The sequence below is a fragment of the Sapajus apella genome, unplaced genomic scaffold, assembly GCF_009761245.1.
Source record: "Sapajus apella isolate SASKATOON/1434 unplaced genomic scaffold, GSC_monkey_1.0 scaffold70, whole genome shotgun sequence".
In the NCBI taxonomy this organism is placed as follows: domain Eukaryota; kingdom Metazoa; phylum Chordata; class Mammalia; order Primates; family Cebidae; genus Sapajus; species Sapajus apella.
Window position 1 is genome coordinate 3,347,811 of NW_022437010.1, and position 26,926 is coordinate 3,374,736.

The 26,926-nt window shown below is 38.3% G+C and overlaps 1 protein-coding gene across 1 annotated transcript; it reads left to right on the forward strand.

Moving 5' to 3' along the window:
* Positions 1-2,588: 2,588 nt before the first annotated feature.
* Positions 2,589-25,115, forward strand: EEF1E1 (eukaryotic translation elongation factor 1 epsilon 1). The gene is made up of 4 exons (XM_032250005.1): positions 2,589-2,760; positions 6,604-6,804; positions 13,338-13,433; positions 24,475-25,115. The coding sequence occupies exons 1-4, from the start codon at positions 2,674-2,676 to the stop codon at positions 24,613-24,615; spliced, it is 525 nt and encodes a 174-aa protein (XP_032105896.1). The 5' UTR covers positions 2,589-2,673; the 3' UTR covers positions 24,616-25,115.
* Positions 25,116-26,926: the final 1,811 nt, after the last annotated feature.

Genomic DNA, 26,926 nt, shown 5'->3' on the forward strand with positions numbered 1-26,926 from the left:
ACCTCCAGATTTGTTCTTTTTGTCAAAGCTTAATTTCTTGGCTTCCCTTACAACTAGGACACAAGCAAGTGACTGGTTCTGTTCTACTATAAGGAAGTTTGGTATAGAGGTGAGCAACGTGAGGAAACAGGCTTTGTATGGAACTGCCATTTTTGCTGGAATACATGATGGCAGGGTTATCCAGCTTCCAGATGCAGTGGTGGGGAGGAGCAGTTTCCCAGCAATTGGAAAGTCATGCTCTTGATGAAGAAGTAGCATTGGTGCTTGCAGCAGCCGTGGTTGCAGAAAATTCCAGGAATTTCTGTTGTTTATGCTTTGTGGCAGCGACATCAGTGGGATAGCTTTCCTGTAGGTTTCCGATCTGCAGCATGGCTTTAGATATGTTTATGGAACTAGGTTTGAGACTGTTTCTCCAGACTTTCCAACATTCCTGTGAACATTCTATAATATCTTTCAATATATTCTTCCTCTGCTTAAATTAATCAGAGTAGGTAATGTCATTTGCATCCAAAAGCCCTGATTGATATGTGGGGCCACACATTTCTGATTATTATTTTGAAGACTGAGTGACGTTTCATGTGCACCTACACATAATAGTGTCTAGCAAGTATTAGTTTCTTTCTGAGTTCCTGGAGGAGTTGGATAATGGTACAAAGTCATCCAAGCTAGATCATGTTGAAGCTTCCAAAATAAATCTGCATTTACTGAAGATGTATTTAATTCCCTTTTTGGGGGCACTGTCAAAGCCTCAAATGTTTTTGAAATCTTTTTATTATACATCCACAACAAAAAGGAGTATTCAGGGATGAAAGGAAGGAAGAAAAGGAAATTCAGGTTTAAAAACCTTCAGCACTTGGCCAGGCACAGTGGCTCATGCCTGTAATCACAGTACTTTGGAAGGATGAGGCAGGCAGATCACTTGAGATCAGGAGTTTGAGATCAGCCTGGCCAACACGGTGAAACCCCGTCTCTACTAAAATACAAAAAAATTAGCTGGTCATGGTGGTGTGTGCCGATAATCCCAGCTACTCGGGAGGCTGAGACAAGAGAATTGCTTGAATCCGGGAGGCAGAGGTTGAAGTGAGGCGAGATTGCACCACTGTACTCCAGCCTGGGTGACTGAGTGAGACTCCATCTCAAAAAAAAAAAAAAAAAAAAAAAAAACTCTTCTGGACTGAAAGGGAAGAAAGAAGCTAAGAGCTACATTAAAACAAATGTTATTTTTAATCACAGTCTATCAGCAATAATTCAAATCAAAATGCATATTAAAAAGTGATATTCTACCAATTTATCCAATCTTACTCCATGAAAGTTGTCACTTTTATAATTTGGGTGAACATCCTTTCAGATATTTTATATTGGAACTCAAATCTTAGTCCTATTATTTAAGCCAAACCTTATTTTAAATATACCACCCATTGGAATTGGATAAATGTGAATTAAAAAAAAAAGTTTTATTACAAGCAAAAAGTGTATCTAAACACTGAAAATAGAAAGGTGAATTCTCTTAGAGGACTGGCCTTTTAAAAAGTAGTAAAACAGTCATTCAATTATCTGAATATGGAAAGTAAAACAGATAATTAGTGCACAACGATCTACTTATACTGAAATTTCTTTTGTATTTTGTTATGTTGATTTGGCAGAAGTTTCTTTTCCTTATGTTTACTTCTGCCGCCAGAGTAAACTCATTTAAGTATTCTGGGATAGGGAAGGTGTAACACAGTAACAACATTCCCCACTAAACTTTGATATTTCTGATTCAATGATGAATAACCTTGTAGGATTTTTCTGTTTCTCTCAGACTAATACACACTTTATTCATTCTTCAGTGTGGAAAATATTTTTTATTTTCACAACTCTTTTGGAATTATATTCATCATATACTAATTTTCTTTTCTTGTTTTTTGAAGATATAACAAGAACGCAGCAAGTGAGTAGGGTAAAGCTATGTACCTTGTTTATTTATATAACAATACTTTATAAATTGTGTAACTAGCTTTCTGGAAATGCAAATAAAGATCATTAATTCCATTAGTGGCTGATTTCCTTGAGCTGTAATTATTTGACCACTAACATACTCTGTGCTCTGTGAATAATCTTTAAATGTATAATTCTAACGCCAGTGTTGAGCTGTAGATTAACAGCAGAAAAACTAGTTTTAAGAATTCACCATTACAACGTAATTAAAATCCTCATGAATTATGCTACAGGTTAGAAACTCCTAATGGATTGTGAACTCTTTGCTATTCAATTTGATTGTTTCAACTTACAGATTCCTGAGCTAAACTAAGATAAATTTCAGTTCCCATCATATTAAATTCTCTTAGGCTGGCAAATGAGTTAACGAGTTAACGTTGGCAGCCATGTCAATAGATTGCCATTTAGAGATTGCCATTTAGAGATCCAGTCTACTGCAGCCACCGAAGCCCAGCGCTGGGGCCGCTCTACCAAGGAACTCCCCAGCAGCTCGAGTGGAAACTTGCCATCACTTCTCCACCTGTCAGCCCTGCCCCTTCCACTGGCTCCGCCTCCTGCGCATTCGCGCGCGCTCTCCACGCCCCTTTCGTTCGGCCAATCGCCGGTGATGTTTGCAGGAGTGGGACTTCCGTCTCCACCAATGCAAGAGGTTCTTGTTCTGTGGGTCCCTCCTCTGCCTGGAACTACGGCCGGAAGATGGCGGCGGCCGCAGAGCTGTCGCTACTGGAGAAGTCCCTGGGACTGAGTAAGGGGAATAAATACAGTGCTCAGGGCGAGCGACAGGTGAGAAGGAGAGGCGGCGCAGAAGGGAAGAGGTGGATGGGAGCGGGGCTTGCTGAGCCCTGGCAGAGCCGGGGCCGGCCACCCGATACAGGCGGAGTGAGGATGCGGCTACCCAGCTCCCCACGTGTCTGTGCCGCGAGCTGGCTGGCGCCTCTGGGCCTCCGCCCTTGCATCCCTACCCCCTGGATAGAGGGGGTAACCAGCTCAGGTCGGGCTCGGCCTAAACTTCACCTCCTGGGGCCTTGTCATCATCCAGTTATGGGGAAACGAAACCAGTTGCAGGAGAGTCCTCACAGAGCTCTTAGACCAACCTGGAAGCCCCGCGTTTGTATTCAATAACTGTGTTTTGTTTTGCTTTGTTTTTACCATAATCGCATCTTTCATTCAGTTATTACGCAGCGACTCCGTGATAACTAACAGGGTGCCAGGTAGCCCTGTGCTGGGCCTTGGGAATACAGCGGTGATTAAGGGGAACACGCTTACTCCGCTCAGAAAGCTTGACTTTTTGACCGGGTAGACAAACATTGCAAACTTTTAAATTGGGAGAGTGCCACGTTGCACCATAAATGGCAGAGAGAATACATAAGGAGTCTTGGCCCAATCTGGGGGGTTCGGGAAAAGCGTTTCTGAAGCCTTGGGGTATCAGTTTAAGTGTGCGACGCACAGAGAATAAGGGAAACATCGCAAGGTATAAGATTGCCCGGTGAGGCACTGTTAGAACGTTTACATTTTATAGTTTGTCGTAGAAGGAATGTATTAGAGAAGGAAATTGGTTGTAGGAAGACTATTTTGGATATATATTTTTTCGCTCCTTTGAGAGTTTTTCTACATGATGTTTTTTTTTTTGTCTTTAATTTTTTTTTCTTCTTCATTTGGTCCATGTGAAGATCTTGTCTCGAAAGTAGTAGTAGTATAGTTTTTATTTAAGTTAACCTGAAGCCTAGAAAGGTTAACTGTTCAGCCTAAGATCAGCCCTGTGATTGGTGGCAGAGTAGGCATTGGAGCCAAAGTGGCCTTCTTTTGATTTTTCCTCTGCCCCAGTGATGATTCCGGATTTCCATGCCTTCAACCCCTACTCCCTAGTTTAGTTTATATTTTTTAGGAACCATTGCCAAGACATGAGTATTATCTAGTATGAGAAATAATCGTCAGCAAATAATTTGAAGCATAACATAGTAAGTACTTTAAAGACTTTCGCGGGCGAGCAGCTACTCTCTGGGGCCGGTGGCAACAGGATAAGAATTTACCAGGACAGCTATAGGTAAAGAAAAGCGGGTTTATTAGAGAAAGTATGAAAATATGTTACAAGAGTGCAATGGGCAAGTTAGTAAGAGAGAAGCTAACTGCAAGGAAACGAAGGCTGGGTGGGGGTTCATTGAACAGTACTTAGGCTGTGTGCCCAAGAGGGGTTTGTGCAGTACTGATAACACCAAGGTTGCAGTGAGCTAACTTGAGTTTTCTATCAGCCAAAGGGCTGGTGTTAGCTGGACACGGAAATATTGTTGAGTTATTTGTGCAGAAGGGCTGTGTGTCTTGGACCATGAAGAAAGACAGACTTGTAGTTTATCGGCCTTCTCTTTCTGCTGTCCCCTGGTCCCCCAGCCTGACTTCTTTTCCCTAGTTAGAACCCCACATGGAGGAAAACACTATTGAGGAGTGTGAAAAAGGAAGTTAATTCTGTGTATAAAAATGGGTTTATAAACTCATGGAGGAGTAGCATTTAAAGGATTAGGCTTTGAAAGATGTGTAAAACCAATAACTTATGAAGGATTGGGAAGTGTAGGGCAGTAAGTAAAGCAGTATGAGGAATGATGCAATGCAAGGTAAACCCCAAGTTACAGTTTGAGGCACAACCGTGAAGGTTTTGGAGTTCAGAGTGTGGTTTTTAATTTTATTTTAACTAAAGCATTTTAGCAGTGAGCAGCTAATGAAAGTTTCTGTTTATTTGTATGGGGAAGGGGTTGGCCATATGTGGTAAGAATCAGCCATTTTTTTAGGAAGACAACTGACAGCAGTGAGCCAGCAATAAGGCATTCTGCAACATTATCAATATGGTTAAAAATTGAAAGCAGTTCAGAGATACACATCTAGGAGAATAATTCTTTAAATTTTGCTACATCAACACATTGACATACAGTCACGTGTTATTTAAAGACAGGGATAAGTTTCAAGAAATACATTGTTAGGCAATTTCATTGTTGTATGTGAACATCACAGAGTGTTCTTAAACCTAGGTAGTATATCCTACTTCATAAATAGTAGGTATATGATATAGCCTATTGCTCCTTCAGGCTACAAACCTGTACCACATGTTACTGTACTGAATACTGTAGGCAATGGTAACACAATGGTATTTGTGCATCTCAATATATCGAAACATAGAAAAGGTGCAGTAGAAATAGTTGATTATAATCTTAGGTGACCACCATTGGATATGCCATCCAGAACGTCGTTGAGTGCACGACTATTGCATATGCAGCCATTAAAAGTAATTACTTTGAATACTATGAAACCTTAAAAGGAATGTGAAAATAGTATGTGTCTCATAATTGCAACTGCATAAGAATTGCATAGTTTAGGTTATGCAAAGGAAAGAAAATGGACATTTGAGCCAATCGGACTTTATTCAAACCATGGCTCTCCCATTGCAAACCAGGTGACTGGTTTTTTTCATCTGTAAAATGAGGATGAGATGACTTACTTTATCTTAGGAGATGTAATGATTAGATGAGAAGTTAACTGGGAATTGTTTTAGAGCGTGCTTGGGTTGTGGATAATTTATTTTTACACATAATTCTCTTTGGAGTTAGTTGTTTCCCTTCCCGCCCAGCAATTGTGAGTTATTTGATCTCTTTTTTTCCCCAAAATATACCATACATTCCGAAAAGTACACACATCTTGATGTTACCACAAAGTTAACACACTCAGGTAACCACCCAGTCATGAAATAGAATATTACTGGCACCCATGTTGTTTTCTTTGGTACATTTAAGTTATTGGTGATCTTGGAAATTGTGGTTTCATTTGAGTTGAAGGCAAAAGTGAGAAGTCAAGGAGCTGCTAATAGTGAATGGGAAGTGGAAAGTACTTTTACCTCCTTTACTTTGAAGTTACCTCCTTACTTTGAATCTGTATCCTATAGAGTATTAATCTCTTTGTATACTTCACCAAGTCCTGTTGATGTAGATGTATGAAAATGCCTTGGAAAGCATAATCATTATAGAGTACAAGATATTATTTCATTGCTGAAAAGAGCAATTCTTCACAAGAAAATTATTCTTTTTTCATTTGTTTAAGTCATTGAGATTCTATACTTATTATTTGTGTTGGGTCAGTCTTCTCATTAGGTAATACTTTCCATTTTCTTTTAAATTTCTCATAAAGCATTGTGTTTATTTGTGTAAGAAAATTTAAATTAATTGGCAATTTCTTGCAAATCTGATCCTTTGTATTGCCATTGTAATAGGGGAAATGAAGTCAGGTTTATTTAAGTATGTTCATCTTCTATATAATAGGGTGCAGGTAAACCCGATTGAAATTAATACAGTATAATTAGGATTTCCATTTTCTCTAACTGTACATACACAGTTAAAAATTATTGCAGTAACATTATACTGATTTTTGCAGTGTTATTACCAGTTTCATCATCAAGCATCTGTTACCAAATTGTAAATTATTTAACTGCTATTTTCCAGACTTTTATTTGTATGCAGTTTAGTATCTTAGAGTAAAATCTGGGAGTATTGCAAAAAACAGTTGAGGGATTTCGTGGTTACTTAGCAGTTATAATCATGATGTGGTCTTTGTTTTTAAAATTATCTGAACTTTTTTTTTCTTTTTAAGATTCCAGTTCTTCAGACAAACAATGGTCCAAGTCTAACGGGATTGACTACTATAGCAGCTCATCTAGTCAAGCAAGCCAACAAAGAATATTTGCTGGGGAGTACTGCAGAAGAAAAAGCAATCGTTCAGCAATGGTTAGAATACAGGGTCACTCGAGTAGATGGACACTCCAGTAAAAATGATATCCATACACTGTTGAAGGTATGGTGACTTCTCTTATAGGCTGAAATGCATGAACTGTTAATCAGAAATCTCTTTCCCCTGAGATTAAAAAGCTGCAGCTGTTGGCCTTCTTCACCTCTTTCCTTCTGCCTCAATACTTTGTACCTGTTATTACGTCTGCCTGGAACATACTCTGTCCTGCCCCAGCCCTCCCCCTTCAGATCTCAGCTGAACGCTGCCTTGGAAACTTACTTGACTACTTCTCTCTCAGCAGTTGAGGTTCCTTGTTCTATATGTAGTCACAGCACCCTGTGCTTTTCCTTCAGAACCCGTGTCATAGTCAATAATTACAGGATTATATGACTTTTTCTTGTTTTCTTAATATGATGCCCCATTAAACGATCCCAATTCTCTAAGGGGTAAAGTACTTTCTCAAAAGCAAGAGAGAATCAAGTTTCTGGTGTTGTGGTTTGAAAAAACTGTGTGGTCTGAGAAAACTCACCTTTCCCTGTTTTGAGAATCATTGCTTTAAATTTTTATCTTCAAAGGCATCAAATAATAAAATAATCTGTTGGTATAAAATATAAACTAGATATAGCTTCAGAGTTACCAAGAATTTAAAAATTCCAAATGAAGTTATTGTTAATTTATTTATATAAAAATAAAGCAGATTTTTAAAGATTTTGTTGAAGCTTTAAATTTGAAAGAAACTTAGATATTATCCAGACAACCACATGTCATTGTCGGAATTCTTTCTGTTTCTTAATTTTATTGCGATTATTGTATCATGGCAATATAAGATGTGCAAGAAAGATATTCCTTTATCACTTTGGGGAAAATGGCTCAAACTGTATTCTTGATAGATGCCATCAAGAGAACTGGTAGAAAGTCAGTTTCAGAACTTGATCCTTTATATGTCTGTGGTGATCAATCATTTATTCTTAATACCATATTGGTCTTTCACAGGGACTCAACTCTTGTACTCCTACTATTCACAGCATTTCCAGGGGAGGCAGTCATATCCTCCCTCCAAGTGAATATGAGATTTCAGGCAATAAAAACTGAATACAACCATCTTTTATAGTTTTCCAAAGGAAAGGATGGTAATTAGTACGTGATTCTGAAAGATATCAGGATTTCAATGAGTTGCGTTTATAAGGTTCAAAAGTTACATTAATAGATGTGGTATCAGAAGCATAGAAGTAACTTCCAAAGTGTTTTCTCCGAGCCATGTAAATATTTAATTGGGAACCTCTGATTTAAGATGTTCCAGTTTTTGAAATGTATGTGGAGCTGGGCAGTTTGCATTATCTTTTCTCGTTTGACCGTAGTTTGCTCATCTGTACCTAAAACATAAGTACTTGCAATGTACCAGGATGCAGTTCTGAGGGCTGGTGGTACATATGACACAGTTTCTGCCCTTACAGAGCTGACACTGGCGGGTGAGACTGATGTATGTAGAGTGGATTGCAATGTGATTTTGGCCGCATGCACAGATGAGAAGAGGGTTATTTTGTTTTGTTTTGCTATTTTAAGACAGTGTTGTTTTTATTTTAAAGGCAGTAAATATTACAGAATTTAGAAAATACAAATGAGCAAATAGAAGATGTTTGAAACATCCATAGTCCCACCAACAAGAGAGAACTATCAGTAATGCTTGTGTTCAGCCATTAGATACTTATTAAACCTGTTTTGTGTTCTTTCTATGCTTTTTTTTCCTTTTGTATATATGTGTGTATGTATTTAAAACAAAAAAACAGGCACATAGTAACCTGTTTGTTATTTTTTTCTTTTTCTTTTTTTTTTTTTTTTGAAACTGGGTCTCACTCTGTCACTCATGCTGGAGTGTAGTGGTGCAATCTTGGTTCACTGCAACGTCTACCTCCTGGGTTCAAGCGATTCTTGTGCCTCAGTGTCCTGAGTACCTGGGATTACAGATACATGCCCTGGTTCATTTTTTTGTATTTTTAGTAGAGAGGGTTTCACCGTGTTGGCCAGGCTGGTCTCAAACTCCTGACCTCAAGTGATCCACCCACCTCAGCCTCCCAATGTGCTGGGATTACAGGTGTGAGCCATTGCGCCCGGCCCAGTAACCTGATTTTTTGTTCACTGACAATATGTTGTCACCATCTTTTTACATCAACAAGTATTCACTTACACTCTTCTTTTAATAATATATTAGTATTGCATCATGTACAGTTGACCCTTAAACAGCACAGGGTGCTGACTCCCTGAGCAGTTGAAAATCCATGTATAGTTGAAAATCCATGTATAACTTTTGATTCCTCAAAAACTCAATTGCTAATAGCCTACTGTTAACTGCAAGCCTTACCTGTAACATAAAGTCAATTAATACACATTTTGTATTTTATATATATTATATACTGTATTCTTACAACAAAGTAAGCTAGAGGAAAGAATATTAAGAAGAAAATCATCAGGAAGAGAGAATATATTTTACTATTCATTAACTGGCAGTGGATTGTCATATAGGTCTTTGTCCTTATAGTCTTCACTTCACATTGAGTAGGCTGAGGAGGAGGAAGAAGAGCAAGGGTTTGTCTTACTGTCTTGGGTGGCAGAGGCAGAAGAAAATTTGTGTTTTAAGTGGACTTGTGCAGTTCCAACCTGTGTTGTTCAAGGGTTAACTGTAATCGTACCATAATTTAAATCATCTATCCCTGGGTAGACTGTTGCTAAATATTGGAGCACATTCCCATTTGTTTCCTTAGGCTATTTTTTTTTTTCTTTTGAGACAGAATCTTGCTCTGTTGCTGAGGCCGCAACCTCTGTCTCCCAGGTTCAGGTGATTCTCCTATCTCAGCCTCCCAAGTAGCTGGGATTACAGGTGTATGCCACCATGCTCATCTATTTTTTTTTTTGTATTTTTAGTAGGGACGGGGTTTCACCATGTTGTCCAGGCTGGTCTCGAACTCCTGACCTCAAGTGATCTGCCCACCTCGGCCTCCCAAAGTGTTGGGATTACAGGAGTGAGGCTAAATTCCTACAAGAGAAACTGCTAGGCTAAAAGCTATATATATTTTAAAGCTATACTGCTCATTTGCCCTCTAGAAAAGCACATTATTATAGTATTGTAGCATATAAGAGTGGCCTCTTCCACAAAACTAACATGGTACTACCTCTTTCTCCTTCACTACCCCAATTTAATTACCAAAACAAAAACAAATTAAAAATTGTTTGCTTGAGACCGGGCATGGTGGTCCACACCTGAAATCCCAGCACTTTGGGAGGCTGAGGTGGACAGATCACTTGACGTTAGGAGTTAAAGACCAGGCTGGCCAACATGGTGAAACTTCGTCTCTACTGAAAACAGAAAAATTAGCTGGGTGTGATGGCATACACCTGTAGTCCCAGCTATTCAGTAACTGAGGCAAGAGAATTGCTTGAACCCAGGAGACGGAGGTTGCAGTGAGCCAAGGTCACACTACTGCACTCCAGCCTGGGCAACAGAGTGAGACTCTATTTCAAAAAAAAAAAAAAAAACGGTGCTTATTTTTTTCATAAAATTATTAATGTGTCATTTTCATAATGCTTATTAGCCATTTTATTATTTTTTTTAAATTTATTTACGTGTATTCTTTGTGTTTATACTGGGCTGTATAGCTTTTTATTATTTAAAGCTCTTGTTCCTAGGATATTATGAAAGGGTTTAATTCTTATTTGTCAAAGTTGCTTTTCAGTGCTAAAACCACAATACTAAATTTAAATGCCTCAAATAAGGTAGTATATAATTTCAAAAAGCAGGCATTGCAAAGCACTAACATTTGTTGAGTCTAGATGGAGGATATATAGTTGTTTATTTTACTGCTTTTTCAACTTTTTTTATATTGTTAGAAAGTTTAATAGATGGGAGAAAAAAGAAAAATCAGGTGGAATTGTGTGGGGAAATATTTTAACAAGTTTGACAATGGCATCAGAGAGAGTTGTAAAAACAAAAAAAAAAAGGAAATGAACGTCAGGCATAATTAGTTCTCACCTGTGAATATTTTGAATGTGAAATTCTGTCTTTTGGTGGGAAAAATTTTATTTATATCATGAACCCAGAAAATATTACCTAATCATAGTTTGTAAAAACTATATTTTTAAGAGTCTTTATCACTAAAACATGTATATAGATTCTGTTTTTGGAGAAAACACACAAAAATGTTACTGTTTCAGGTCTTTAAATACTTCTTGAAATTAAATGAAGGTGTATTTATTTTATTTGAAATTTAATGAAGATATTTTATTTCTTATTCTTTCCCAAAGTTGATTTCTCTGAAGATATTTGGAGAGAAACCGTATCCATTCAACAGATTACCATAAAATTTAAGTGGTAGTCCCTAATATACCAATGCATTCTACCCTTTCCACCCAAATTTTATTTTGATTCTTTCACACCTGTCTCCTCATTTGTATCTGTATTCCTTTATGTTCTCATCTATACCACCTTTAAGGGCCCATATTCATTTACCTTTTTGAAAATGACTGTCTTTAAATGAAAATCATAAGAGAAAATGCGTTCACTCTTCATTAAGTGGAAGTGGATCATCATAAAGGTCTTCATCCTCATTATCGTCATGTTCAGCGTGTATCATGTTAACTTTGTGTGCAAACTCAGAGGTTAAATTTAGTCCCGCAAAAATTTTTTATTGATTGCTAAACCACTATATTTCACAAACATTTTTTATTGACTGCTGAACTACTATATACCAGACACTTTGGGATGTTGCTATGGTTTGAATGTTTCTCTCCCCACCCCCCCCACCCCCGCCAAATTTACATGTTAAAATTCTAACCCCTAAAATGATAGAGTTAGGTGGTGGGGTCTTTAGGGGTGATTAGGTCCTAGAGGCAGAGCTATCATTAATGGAATTAGTGCCCTAATAAAAGGCCTGAGAGAGACCTCACCCCTTCCACCAAATGAAAAGACAGCTGCCGGTGAACCAGGAAGCAAGCCTTTACTAGACGCTGAATCTGCCGTCACGTTCATCTTAGACTTCCAGCCTCCAGAACTGTGAGGAATAAATTTCTTTTGTTTACAAGCCACCCAGCCTATGTATTCGATTTTAGTTGACCAAGTGGACTAAGACAGATGTGATTTGAGAATCAGAACAAAAATGCCCTTTCTATAGTTTAAAGAATTCTTCTAGAATAAATGCTGTTGATCACTGGACAGTGTTTCATATCTAGTCTTTAGAGGAGCTTCAAAGAATATCTAATAATAGTTCATATAACTTATTTACAAACCTTCCTCTAAAGATTTTATGAATCTGTTGTTTCACTTGACTATAATTCAAAAGTAAAAATAGATAAATTGGACTACATCAAAGTTAAAAAGTTTCTGAACACAAAGGAGACAACAGAGTGAAAAGGCAACCCACAGAGTGGGAGAAAATATTTGTAAATCATATGCCTGATAAGAGTTAGTATTCAGAGTATGTAAAGATCTCCCACAACTCAGCAACAAAAACTCAATATCCTGACTTAAAAAGTGGCAAAGGACTTTAGTATATACATTTAGCCAAACAAGATATACCAGTGGCCAGCAAGCATATGAAAAGATGCTGGAATCACTAATCATGAGGGAAATGTAGATCACATTTAAAATGAGAGATTTCACACCCATTAAGATGACTGCTACCGAAAAAGTCCCACAGAGTAACGTGTTGGTGAGGATGTGAAGAAATTGTAACCCATGTGCATTGGTGGTGGCATTGTAAAATGTGCAACTGCTATGAAAAACAGAATAGCACTTTCTCAAGAAATTAGTGGAATTACCATATGGTTCAGGAATTTTTACTTGTAGGTATATACCCAAAAGAATTCAAAGCATGGTTTCGAAGAGATGTTTGTATGCTCCTATCACAGCAGCATTACTCGCAGTAGCCAAGAGGTGGAAACGGTCATGTCTATTGACGAATGGATAAAGAAAATGTGATCTATACATACAGTGGAATATTATGCAACCCTAAAAAGGAAGAAAATTCTGAAAGGTCCTGCATGCTACATGGAAGAACTTTATAAGACAAGCCAGTCACAAAAGTACATACATTCTATGATTGCGCTTATATGAGGTATCTAAAGTAGTCACATTCATTGATACAAGGTAGAATGGTGGTTGCCAGGACCTAGAGGGAAGGGAAAATGGGCAAATTATTGTTTCATGGATATAGAGTTTCTTAGAATTCTTTAAAGAGATTGAAATTGTTGGGGAATTTTTTATATTTTAATGGAAAAAAGAAGTGTAACTAATGAGCATGAGTAACAAAATGTTTCCAAAAACAAGAAGCTAGACTTTAAAATGATCGTAGACGGCACTTTGAGTATCATTTTCAAATGTTTTCTTGTTTCTGTAAGACTAGTGATGTTTAGCCTGTTTTTTTAAAATGAGGTAACTGGCATATGATTTGTGATTTTGAATGAATATTAACGTCAAAGAGTAAATTTATTTCACGGCAATATTTTGCTTTCTAGTAGCCTTCTAAATGTTTTAAGTCATGATATGATAGTTGACTTTATTATTACTGATTTTTACATTAATACGTATCTGTTTTTTTTCTTTTTTCTAGGATCTTAATTCATATCTTGAAGATAAAGTCTACCTTACAGGATATAACTTTACCTTAGCAGATATCCTATTGTATTATGGACTTCATCGCTTTATAGTGAGTATTTGAATAGTTACTGGCATTTTTTCTGTAGTGTTCAGAATGATTTTTTTAAATTTGTCTTGAATTTAAATCAGATTTGCATTTTCAGCTTATCAAATAAAAATGAAAGGAATTACTTTATACAAGGTGCCTACGTAAAAACTCCTTTGACATAAAACATAGTTGCTTCGTTTTCCTTGACCTTGATTTTATTCCTCTGCTTCTGCTCTTCCTCAGCAGTGACTTCTCCAACCACACTTTAGACTTTGTCATCATCCCCTGGGCCCCATATTCCTACCATTCCATCTCTAGATCTTAAATTAACCACTTGTGATGGTTAATACTGAGTGTCAACTTGATTGTATTGAAGATGCAAAGTATTAATCCTGAGTGTATCTGTGAGGGTGTTACCAAAGGAGATTAACATTTGAATCAGTGGGCTGGGGAAGTCAGACCCATCCTTAATCTGAATGGTCACCATCTAATCAGCTGCCAGCAAATATAAAGCAGGCCAAAAAACATGAACAGGGTAGTCTAGCTTAGCCTCCCAGCCTACATCTTTCTCCCATGCTGAATGCTTCCTCCCCTCGAATATCAGACTCCAGGTTCTTCAATTTTGGAACTCGGACTGGCTCTCCTTGCTCCTCAGCCTGCAGACGTCCTGTTGTGGGACCTTGTGATCATGAGTTAATACTGAATAAACTCCCCTTTTTATATATATATTCCATATATATATACATTCCATATATATTCCATTAATTCTGTCTCTCTAGAGAACCCTGACAAATATACCTTTAGCTTTTTTAATCTCTTAGTGTCTAATTTCTATCTGATGTAATTTGACTCCTCTTTTCCAAATCTGTATGCTTTCTTCCTCACCTAACCTAGACGCCCTTTTGTGTAACTTCAGCTACATCCTCTTAGTATCTTCAGCTCCTTGGCTCTACCATACAGTTACCACCTTTTCCCTGTAAGTTCCTGGCTCTTGGCCAGCCCAAATAAATGTCTTCATTCTTAAATGCAAAATCCAAGCTGAAGTCTACTGGAGAAATCACAACACTGTAGATTATTGCCACTAAAAATGTTTACTATCCAATTGCAGCTGGGCTCTCACACTGGATCAGCTCTTTTTTTTTTTTTTTTCCTCCCAGGGATATTTCCAAACCTTTACCACCTTCCTTAAGCCCCAACCCTCTCCCTCCTCCTTTATCTTCAGTCCTTATCACCAAACCTTCCTCCATCATTCAACTAGAAAAATGGAGGCTATTCATTTGAATCCCTTCATCTTTCAGCCTGCCTGATTGTGCTTCCTTATCCATCTTGTCTCCTTTTCCTGGTCTCAGCCTTGCCTTTTTCTTTGGCCAATCCATTTGTATTAGTTCATTTTCACACTGCTGATAAAGACACAACCCAAAACTGGGTAATTTATACAGAAAAAAGGGTTTAATGGACTTACAGCTCCACATGGCTGGGGAAGCCTCACAATCATGGTGGAAGGCAAGGAAGAGCAAGTCATGTCTTATATGGGTGGCAGCAGTCAAAGAGAGAGGGCTTGTGCAGGGGAAGTTCCACTTACAAAACCATCAGATCTCGTGAGATTATCACAAGAACAGCACAGGAAAGACCTGCCCCCTTTACTCACTTAGTTCCCACCAGGTTCTCCCAGGACGTGAGAATTGTGGGAGTTAAAATTTGAGATGAGGTTTGGGTGGGTGCACAGCCAAACCATATCACCATTCATCTGGCCTCTTACACCTCAGTCTTCTCTCCACCTCCTGCCCCGTTTCTGGATATTGCTCCAGATCATATTTTCTTTCTTTTTTCTTCAGTCTTGCCCACTACCTACGTAGTCAGTCTTTTTATTTTAAATCTGTTCATGAACAATGACATGATATTCACTATGTTCTTGGCATTGTTCTTTATGTTGTATAAATGAACAGCCATATAGGATAGGCACTAATATTATCAGCCCCATTTTACAGATGAGATAACTGAGGCATAGAGAGGTCAAATGTTTTCTTTGAGATTGCCCAAGTAACTGGTGGAACAGGGTCCAGAAACCAGACACTTTGGCCCCAGGATGTGTGCTTTCTTACACGATCTCTCTGCCTAAAAGCTTGGCTCAACTCCCTGTTGCCCTGATACCTATCTTCTCCCTGTGGGAAAAAAAGACCTCATGCATTTTTGTGCATTGTGCATCTCATGCATGCAGTCAGTCAGATCCTGATTTCCAGCTCCTGAATGCTTCTCACATGTATCTTTTCCTGTGATCTTGATGACTTGCGCAAGTTACAGTATTTAGAATTTTTGTTCACCTAAAGAGTATTGACTATAAAAGATGAGATTGGTGGCCACTGGAGCAGTCTTTCTCATGACTGTGTCTTTTTCTTTTTCAAAATAATTAACTCAGCCAGTCATGGTGGCTCATGCCCATAATCCCAGCACTTTGGGAGGTCGAGGCAGGCAGATCACCCGAGATCAAGAGTTTGAGACCAGCCTGGCCAACATGGCAAAACCCTGTCTCTACTAAAAATACAAAAATTAGCCAGGCACAGTGGCTCACACCTGTAATCCCAGCATTTTGGGAGGCTGAGGCGGGTGGATCACCTGAGGTCAGGAGTTCGAGACCAGCCTGACCAACATAGTGAAACCCTGCCTCTACTAATAATACGAAAATTAGCCAGGTGTAGTGGCTCACACCTGTAATTCCAGGACTTTGGGAGGCCAAGGCGAGATCACCTGAGGTCAGGAGTTCAAGACGAGCCTGGCCAACATGATGAAACCTCCTTTCTACTAAAAGTACAAAAATTAGCCAGGTGTGGTGGTGGGGTGGGCACCTATAATCCCAGCTAATTGGGAGGCTGAGGCAGGAGAATTGCTTGAACCCAGGAGGCGGAGGTTGCAGTGAGCAGAGATCCCACCACTGTACTCCAGCCCGGGCTACAAGAGTGAAACTCTGAATTTGCCTGATTTCTGCCTCCCTTGCTATCCTCCTTCCCGTCAGTGTGTCAGCCACAACATATGTCCTGGAGCCTGCTGGATGCTGGGCTCTTTCTACCCAGTGTCCTTGCATTGCTCTTCTCTTTTGTTCCCTGGTCCCAGCCCTTCCCTTCCTCCCCACTTGATTTGCATTTCCCAGGTGTCTCTCAGTTCCCACTCATTCCTCAGTTGAATCCTTCTCAGACCCCTAAACCATATTGAAGTTCTCCTTCCTCTGTGTGTGTTTGTACCATATACACCTCAGGACTAGCTTATTTCGCTCTTACTGTAATTCTTTGAAAGTCTCTCTCTCTAAATTAAAAGCTGCTTGAATCAGTGATTGCAGCAACACATATTTGTAACACCATTGTCTGAAGTAATTCCTGGCATGTGTATATAGTCACCCCTCCATAAACACTGAATACATTTTTAAATGTATTTCTCTGTGCTTTTCAAGGAGTTTCCTATATATTTTCTCATTGTACCTCATCACTAAGAAGGAAACAGGACCAGTGTTATTAGGCTCCTTTCACAGAGAAGGAAACTAATGCTTAGGAAGCTTGAGTGGTTTAAAGGCACGGAGCTCAGTTTTTGGAAGGGCCATGACAGACAAACTAGATCTGACTGAAGTGTCTTAAAGTATGGGGAAACTCTTTGTATTATACACTGTAAAATACCATAATAATTGAGGCCTGCGCAAGCCCCAACCTGTCCATGGTTTGGGGCTGCTATCTGCCTCATAAAGCAAAGTGGAGGGTTTGTCTTTTGGAAAAACAAAGTCGTTTTCTCCTCTGAAAAAGCCTCCTACATAGTTGGCTTTGCCATTTGCCAGGAATAAGAGGGCATAGATTGAGGCCTCATGAGTCTGGGTTTTCAGTTGAGGTTGAAGAGAGAAGACGGGGATTGTAACCAGAAAATTCAGAATGCAATGCAGTTCCCTCCAGAACTCCTGGGCTTCATGATAGCCATAGAGGTGGATTCCTTTTATTTCCCCCTCACCCTCCAAACATACTGTAATAATGCATGATTCAGTTACTAGTCCCCTACTCAAGCTATAATCCCTTTAGGCTTCTATCGTGAGTCAAAGTATCTTTCCCACTCTAGTCCAAGTGCAGGCAAAGTAGGCAGAGAAATAAACACCTTCTCAAGGACCAGGCCTCACAGACGAAAACCTACACAATGGCAGAATGGCACTGTGGTGTTAAATGACATCCCTGTTAAGTTGGGTACAAATAAACACAGATGTGGAATAAATGATTTCTAGTTATTAAATTAAAGTAGGCTGGGTGTGAGGTCCAGATCGGCCACCTGCTGATACTGACCAAGTCCTTGTGCTTTGTTTGCTTTGGCAGTATTATTTGTTTTTGCCTTCATGCATTCCTTCATTTGTTTGTTAACATTATTCAATACGGAATATGTAATCGGCACAGTGTACAAAATAGCAGTCAAGGAACCTTCGAGTCATCAGATAATCCCACTGTATTTTGTTTCATTGTGAGCTCAATTTTAGTCATGGCTGAGTTATTCTAAGATCTGATCTATCTTAACTCCCTTTGAGGAATATTATGTTGCCCTTCCTTTGTTATACTGCCTGTTAGTGAGGCTGTTTATTGTAACACCAGTGACTCACTGCTTTCTTAAAGTGATTTCACTAGTAGATAAGTCATCCCTGTGAACAGACTGTTACTCAAGATTATTAAAATCCTTTGTAATATTACATGCTGCTTGACTGTAAGATTGTTATCAACTGAAATACTTTTGTTCTGAAGCTTGGAGCACCATTGGATGTATGTGGTTCTTTTATAAGGAAAGGGAAAATAAAAGAAATAGCTGCAAAATAGTCCACGCACACTGGCCCTAAACAATGTCCCAAAGGCAGCAACTTGGTGCCAGTTGGAAAGGTAGCAAAGCAGCGTGTCACCGTGATCTGGAACGGGTCACTTAAAGTGTTTTTCACATGACTTCATGGAAAATTAGTGATTCAGAATATTATCTGCTTGGCTTTAAAGTTCAAAGTCATGATAGAGTGCCAATAAGAATTAAAAGGAATTATTAGGTAGAAAGAGCCAAGCACCACTATAGGCACACTGGCATGCAGACCATCATGAAGCAGGAAACGGCAGCTAGAACAATTGCATTGTTTCCTATTGGAAGAAAGGAAAAATAACTTTAGCTAGAAAGGGATGGTGGAAAACCAGTGTTGTGAGTGAAATAGTCCAGGGGATTCCATCAGAAATGTTTTTAAAATCTGTAAATTTGGTGAGGGAAGAAATCTGTTCATTTCTTTGTTTACAGTAAGTTTATAGAGGGAATGTCTGCCAAAAAAGTAGGAAAGTTAACAAGTCAAGGTCATTCGTAATTATTTCAGGCTCAAAGGAACAAGTTCCAAAGTTTAAACTGTAAAAAGAAGTGAAAGTGGTAACCTCATCCTTTTTTTTAAAAGCTCTGTGTTTCTGGCAAAAGTTTCCTGAGGGAAAATGAATAACTGTACATTCTCTAAAATAGATAATTAAAAATACTGTAAAATGGATCATCTAGTTAAAAATTATTGGAATAGGCTGGGCATGGTGGCTCACGCCTGTAATCCCTGCATTTTGGGAGGCTGAGGCAGGTGGATCATTTGAAGCCAGGAGTTCGAGACCATCCTGGCTAACACAGTGAAACCCTGTCTCTACTAAAAATACAAAAAATTAGCCGGACGTGGTGGTTATATAGCCCCATCTATTCAGGAGGCTGAGGCAGGAGAATCACTTAAACCCAAGAAGTGGTAAATTTGGAAATAATTAGGAATAAATTTGGAAATGCAAGAAGCTTTAGGAGCTCTTTGAATAAAAACTATTTTGTACTGTGGGTCTTTTGATGATCTTGACACTGGAGACTTCAAATGTAAAATGTTTAAGTTGGAGAATATTTATTTTGCTGCATTCTGTATGTTGTTGTTGTTATTGTTTTAAATAATAGGCCTGTGAGCAGCATGTACTAGTCCTCTGTGACAGCAAATGCTGTTCTGAAATATAAATATCACACATAACATTGCCCTTTTTACCTAGTTTAAAATCTGGGTGAACAACTTAAACATATACAGGCATTAAAACTCTTACTGTTTGGAAATGCTTTAGCAAATGGCTAAGTAGAGAATTATCTAAAATGAAAGAGCTATGAAAGGACTAAAATTGTAAGGAGGAGGTCAGATTTGAATCATCATATATTTCAGCAGCTGACACAAAATCCAGTTGGAGTAAAACTTATTGTTACATCTGTTTGCTTTAACTATTAGCAAAGAGGTTTGTTGAAGTTGATTTTGAATTTTATTCATTTATTCATTTTTGGTAAGAAAACTCCCATTTCTTGTTAGATTTGCAGCTATATTTATTACTGGTTGGGCTTTTAATAAATCATACATTTTCTTTTGAAGTCCTTGGTGAAGTTTACATATGGTAGAGATCTAGAAAAAGAACAAATGCTCTTTTACAAAATATTTTTGAAATATAGACTGATGCTCAATTTATTCCACAAATGATTAAGTGCTGCCTATGAAAACACACCAGACAGGTGGATGCTCCTTTCAGTTTGAATCTACCAGTTAGCCTAATGTAATTCTTTACATGTGAAACCATGAATTTTCATAATAAAAATTAAACTTTTACATTAAGACATTCTTGACCAGTTTTCTTGACTAAGGTGTTATCTCTATTCCATGAACTGACTGTGTTATAGATGAGACAGTAATAGTAACATCTAAGTAGACATAACCTTACACACCTGAAGCCAGATGAATGTGTTTTTATAATTTGCTAGCACAGCTTGTGTGTAAGACTTAAGTGTGTATCACTAAAACCTGAAACTTAAATTTTTATGAAACAGAAGCAGTGAAGATTCTCCCTGCTAACAACTTAAATAAACTGAGCCAACAAATGTGAGTCCAAAAGCTGATACTGGTTGTTCCTTTCTATTTGTAGTGATTCTTTCAGAAGCTCTTGTAAAGCAGGCCTGGTGGTGATGAAATCTGAGTGCTTGCTTGTTCACAAAAGATTTTATTTTTCCTTCGCTTATGAAGCTTAGTTTGGCTGGATGTAAAATTCTGGGTTGAAAGTTCTTTTCTTTAAGGATGTTGAATATTGGCCCCCACTCTCTTCTGTCTTGTAGGGTTTCTGCTGAGAGATCTGCTGTGAGTCTGATAGGCTTCCCTTTATGGGTAACCTGACCTTTCTCTCTGGCTGCCCTCAGTATTTTCTCTTTCATTTCAACCCTGGTGAATCTGGCGATTGTGTGCCTTGAGGTTGGTCTTCTTGAGGAATATCTTTGTGGTGGTCTCTGTATTACCTGGAGTTGAATATTGTCCTGCCTTGCTAGGTTGGGAAAGTTTTCCTGAATAATATCCTGAAGTGTATTTTCCAGCTTGGATTGATTCTCTTCGTCACATTCAGGTACACCTATCAAGCGTAGATTAGGTCTTTTCACATAGTCCCATATTTCTTGGAGACTTTGCTCATTCTTTTTTATCCTTTTTTCTCTAATCTTGTCTTTTTGTTTTATTTCATGAAGTTGGTCTTCGACCTCTGATATCTTTTCTTCTGCTTGATCAATTCGGCTGTTAAAACTTGTGCATAGTTCACGAAGTTCTCGTGTTGCGTTTTTGAGCTCCATTAATTCACTTATATTCCTCTCTATATTGTGTGTTATTGTTAACATTTCGTCAAACCTTTTTTCAGAGTTCTTAGTTTCTTTGCATTGGGTTAGAACAAGTTCTTTTAATTCCCAGAAGTTTCTTATCATCCACTTTTTAAAGCCTGCTTCTGCTAATGGAACACAGTCCTTCTCCATCAGGCCTTGTTCCGTTGCTGATGAGGAACTGTGATCCCCTGTAGAGGGAGAGGCGTTCTGATTTTGGGTATTCTCAGCCTTTTTAGGCTGGTTTCTTCCCTTCATTATAAATTTATCCATCTGTGGTCTTTATAATTACCGTCTTCATAGTTGGGTTTCTGAATGGACGTCCAACTTGTTGATTCCCGGCGCTAGAATCTGAGCAACCCACTGCGCCGGCCAAAACAGCGGCTTTAAGATTGATGGTGCTTTTCTGACTCTGCACTGAGAACCGCCACACCAAGGCTGCGGCAAAACCGCCTCACCAGCCTCGAGTTGCGCTGGCGACCCGTGGGGCTCCTCCGCTGGGAATCTCCTGGTGTGTGAGCAACAAAAATTGATCTGAAAGTGTGGCGTTCTCTCGTTCTCTGCACTTTCAGTGGGAGCTACAATCCCGAGCTGCTAATGATCAGCCATCTTGGATCTCTCTCCAAGATGAACATCAACATAATTAAGAACTTGCATCAACTAGCTGGGCAAAACAGCCAGCTAACATTAAATGGCAGTATCAAACTCACATATATTGTTATTAATTCTAAATTTAAATCGACTAAATCCCCCAATCCAAAGACACAGACAGGCAAAAAAAGCCAAGACCCATTGGTATGCTACATCCAGATCCATCTTACATGCAAGGATACACAAAGACTCAAAACAAAGGGATGGAGAAAAATTTACCAACCAAATGGAGAGCAAAAATAAATAAATAGAAAGCAGGAGTTGCAATTTTTGCTGATAAAATAGACTTTAAAGGGACAAAGATCAAAAGAAGCAAAGAAGGATATTACATAATGATAAAAGGATCAATGTAACAAGAAGAGCTAAAGATCCTAAATATATATGCACCCAATACGGGAATACCCATATATATAAGACTTATAAAGAGACTTGGACTCCCACACAATAATAGTGGGAGACTTCAACATCAATATTAGACAGATCAATGAGACAGAAAGTTAACATCGATATCCAGTACTTGAACTGAGATCTGGAACAAGTAGACTTAATTAACATTTATAGAACCCTCCACTTTAAATACACAAAATATACACTCTTATCAGTACCACATCACACCTATTTATAGGTTTAAATGAAATATTGGTTGGCTGCTTGTTAATTATTTTCTTCATTTTTTTTTTAATGTCTATTATTAAACACAATTACAGGCATACCCATTTTTAGACTGCATTCTAGCCTGGGCAATAAAGCAACACCCCTGTTCTCTCTCCCTCTTCCTCTTCCTCTTTCTTCCTCTCCTTCATTCTTTTTTTTTTCTTTTTCTTTTTTCTTTTTTTTTTTTATTCTTTCTTTCTCTCTTTCTTCAAAAAAAAAAAAAAAAGAGTCGAGTTGAAGAGTGCTTAGGAACATGCTCTGCCATGAACCACCTGTATTCCTTGGGCTGAAAATGCATCCTTTAATGAGACAATCAGAGCTGTTTTTCACCCAGCTGGTTCATGTGAATATTATTTACCACTGGAATGAGATAGGTTTATAAGCAACTTAATCCTTTTTTATTATCTTTTTTTTTAATGTCAGTACTGAAAAAGCTTGTAAAAAAAAAAAAAAGAGAGAGAGAAGACAAATTATAATCAGAAACAGGTTGAAAGTATAAAGGGAGAAGGTCAAGCTACAAGGAGCCAGAGTTCCCTGACGGAAGCTAGAACCATATAGAGGACAGGTAATGGTGTAGATGTCACCCACAGCAGAGGCAAAGAAGGAGGAACAATCTACTGTTGCTCTCTGGGCACCTGTCATTTTTGTAAAATGACAATAGAGGGCATATAAAAGCATATTTTTTTACCTGGTTTCTTTGCAAGATGTAAATTCGTTTATTAGTGTAGGAGAAATAGAATCAGTGGCAAACTGCTCCTAGATTATTTTCTTTTGACCACCAAGGGCTTCTTATTTGGTCTTTGTAGATAATCTTCTTCTTATCCAGAAGTTGATCATTGACTGAAAAGTACAGAGGTTAAAATGTAGGTTCTGATTCAAAGACCTGTATCAGTGTATTACTTTCCTAATCCTGCTGTGGGGAATTATCACAAATGTAGTGTCGTTACACCACACATATTTTATGTTAGTCTATAGATCAGAACTGTGACACAGATCTCACTGGGTTGAAAAAAAAAACAAAAAACAAATATGAGTCCAAATAAACATTTATTGAGAAAATACTGCCTGCTTCTTAATTTTATTGTTAATATTCTTTTGTATTCTCGAATAATTATTGCATGTAGAGTGATTTGTCCATCACCTTTGGTGATCTGGTAACTTAGCAGAATGTTTGCCTACAGAACAAGTATGCTCTAAATTCTGAAAGCAAAGGATACTCATCTCACTGAGAGTGTCTCCCAACAAGCAGGCCGCTGGTGGGTTTCTACCACTTGTGGGGTGACTATTTCTTTCTGCAAACACTCCTGTCAGTGTTAAAGAGACTTGCACTATCTGTTAAGTAAATGTGACTTTTGAGAAGGAACTATACCACCCCCATACAGGGGGTCATGTCTGCAAGTTACTGCTGTACTGGTTTCTCTTTACCTGATAACGCTCAGTAATTCCAAAATTTATCTTAGAGGAAAGTCTTTGAGTCACCTACTTTGGAATTTGAGCCCAGTGAAATGATAAGCACCTGCAGTTTGTGATACATCTCTCTCTAACCAAATCTCTGAGCATTCTTGGAGGTTGATAGCAAATTGGGTAAACTGCCACATACACTGAAAGACTGAGTTGAGCTTTATTGCAAGCAGAATTATGAAGATCTGTTCTCATGCATTTACTAAGCCTCCTTCATCCGAGTCATACACCACTAGAAATAGCCTCTCCTTATATTAAGCAATAGTCACTTGAAACGGATCATTTCCTTTTTTTAGGTTTACTAAAACATACCAGAAAAAGAACTGTGTCTTAATCTATCTTTTTCCAGTAAAGTAAAAAACAACTTATTTGACCTCCAAATCCTCAATGTAAATTTTACATTTGTTGAAAACTTGAAGTTTCGCAGGAAGCACATCTGGTTTTGACCGAACATATAAACATTAAACATGGATAACTTTTACAAGTGGCTGAAACTTTTACTCCCATCTAAATATGTTGGCTTTTGAGAATTCTTGGGGAATGTTGTATTTTTCAACTTCTATCTCCTTCTTAAGTGATATTAATAGTTGTGCTTTTGTAACATCTGTGTTGTGTGTGTATGTTTTTAATCTCTACTTAGGTTGACCTGACAGTTCAAGAAAAGGAGAAATATCTTAATGTGTCTCGCTGGTTTTGTCACATTCAGCATTATCCAGGCATCAGGCAACATCTGTCTAGTGTTGTCTTCATCAAGAACAGACTGTATACTAATTCCCACTAGAAGCTGTCCATGCCATACAGAAGATCTGTTAAAAATGTTTTAAATGGAAAATGTATTCTGGACCACAGGACTAATGTAAACTAATATACAGTCATTCATTATTTGTTGAAGTTGATAGAATTTTTAAAGTCTAAACTTGGGTCTGAATGTTTTATTTGTTCTTTAGTTGAAGTTTTGCAATTTTTATGTCACAATTCAACTGCTGTTCAACAAGTTGAGATCAAGTTTTAAATTAACCTTGTTTTTATTAGATAAAATTTATTTCAATAAAAGTTGCAAATCAGGGGCTTAAAAAAAAAACAGGTGGTCCTTTCAATGGTTGACATATTTGGCTATTTATTAACCTCTCTTTCATATTCTGAAATTCATTTTTCCCTTATGGATATTTATGGTAGTTTGTCAAGAACTGTGATAAATTGTGCCAAGGAAACAGAAGGGGAAGACAGATGGATTTGTTTTTAAATATTTATGTGAGCTAGTAAATGTGGCTGAAAAAATAATTTTTGGTTGTTTCTTTCTTTCTGTAGTCAGTGTTCATTGGGGTGAAACTAACTACTGAACTTCACTAGGGGGAACTGGAGTAAGATACATTCCTCTTGAGTTAATGTTTCTTTTTTGTTGTTCGGCTTATTGGAGTATGCAGTGGCCAAAAAGAGATGGGAAAGTCTTACTGTCCCACTAATTGTTTGGATTTTTTTTTTTTTTTTTTTTTTTTTTTTTGAGACGGAGTTTCGCTTTTGTTACCCAGGCTGGAGTGCAATGGCGCGATCTTGGCTCACCGCAATCTCCGCCTCCTGGGTTCAGGCAATTCTCCTGCCTCAGCCTCCTGAGTAGCTGGGATTACAGGCAAGCGCCACCATGCCCAGCTAATTTTTTGTATTTTTTTAGTAGAGACGGGGTTTCACCGTGTTGACCAGGATGGTCTCGATCTCTTGACCTCGTGATCCACCTGCCTCGGCCTCCCAAAGTGCTGGGATTACAGGCTTGAGCCACCGCGCCCGGCCTTAATTGTTTGGATTTTTAATTACTAGGTTTTTCTAAACTGAAAGCCAATTCTCATGGAAAGACTGCTGTTATAAAGTTCTGTGTGAAGAACAGAGGCACTTTATAAAAAATCGATGTATTTTATGACTCTTGCTGCTTGAATAAATAATCAGTTATTGAGAGCTAAAGACCTTATCTTTACAAATAATGAGAAAAATGGGGTCTTTGAGGCCTTTCCCGTTTAATGCTACTTAATGTTCTGGTGTTGATGCTCAGTGTGACCAGTGGACAGTTCAGAGTTTTAGTGGAAAAGGCAGATACTTGGGAAATATACAGTTGAGTACTTTTTTTTTTTTTTGAGATGGAGTAGTGCCCTTTTGCCAGGCTGGAGTACAGTGGCGCGATCTTGGCTCACTGCAACCTCTGCCTCCCAGGTTCAAGTTATTCTCCTGCCTCAGCTTCCAAGTAGCTAAGACTACAGGCATGTGCCACCACGTCCAGCTAATTTTTTGTGTGGTTTTTTTTGGGGTTTTTTTTTTTTTTTTTTGTATTTTTAGTAGAGACATGGCTTCACCATGTTGGCCAGGATGGTTTCAATCTCTTGACCTTGTGATCTGCCTGCCTTGCCCTCCCAAAGTGGTAGGATTACAGGGGTGAGCTACTGCGCCTGGCCTGGAGTCCTGTTTTTATCACGTAGTAGCTGTGTGACTTTAAACAAAGCAGTTAACCGTATTTTCTTAATCTCCAAAAATAAAAATCGAGATAACTCTAAATTAGGAAGATTAAAGTAGACGACATGAAGAAAAAAGCCTAACGTGTAGCTCCTGGCCATTGTAAGTTTAGTTTCCTTTCTCTTCTCCAGGCAAATCATGATTTTTTTGTTTATAACAAAATGAGGAGTGTAACAGGCCCCCCATTTTTGCCTTTCATGTTACCGAGTCAGGAAACTTCACAGGCCAGGTGTGTGAGCACAGGCTCACCTCGTTTTACTGCATCTTTTAACACATTGAAGGTTTGTGCCAACCCTGCTTCAGGCAAGTCTGCTGGCACCATTTTTCCATCAGCTTGTGCTTGCTTCATGTCTCTGTGTCACGTTTTGGTAATTCTCACATTATTTTGAATTTTTTTCATTACTATATCTGTTACAGTGCTCTGTGATTGTGGTCTTTGTTACTATTGTTATTTTTGGGGTGCCACAAACTATGCCTATATAAGACTTCAGACTTAATAGATGGTATGTGTGCTGACTGCTCCACTGACCAGCTGTTCCCCATTTCTTTCCTTTTCCTCGGGTTTTCCTCTTCCTGGAGACACAAAAGTATTGAAA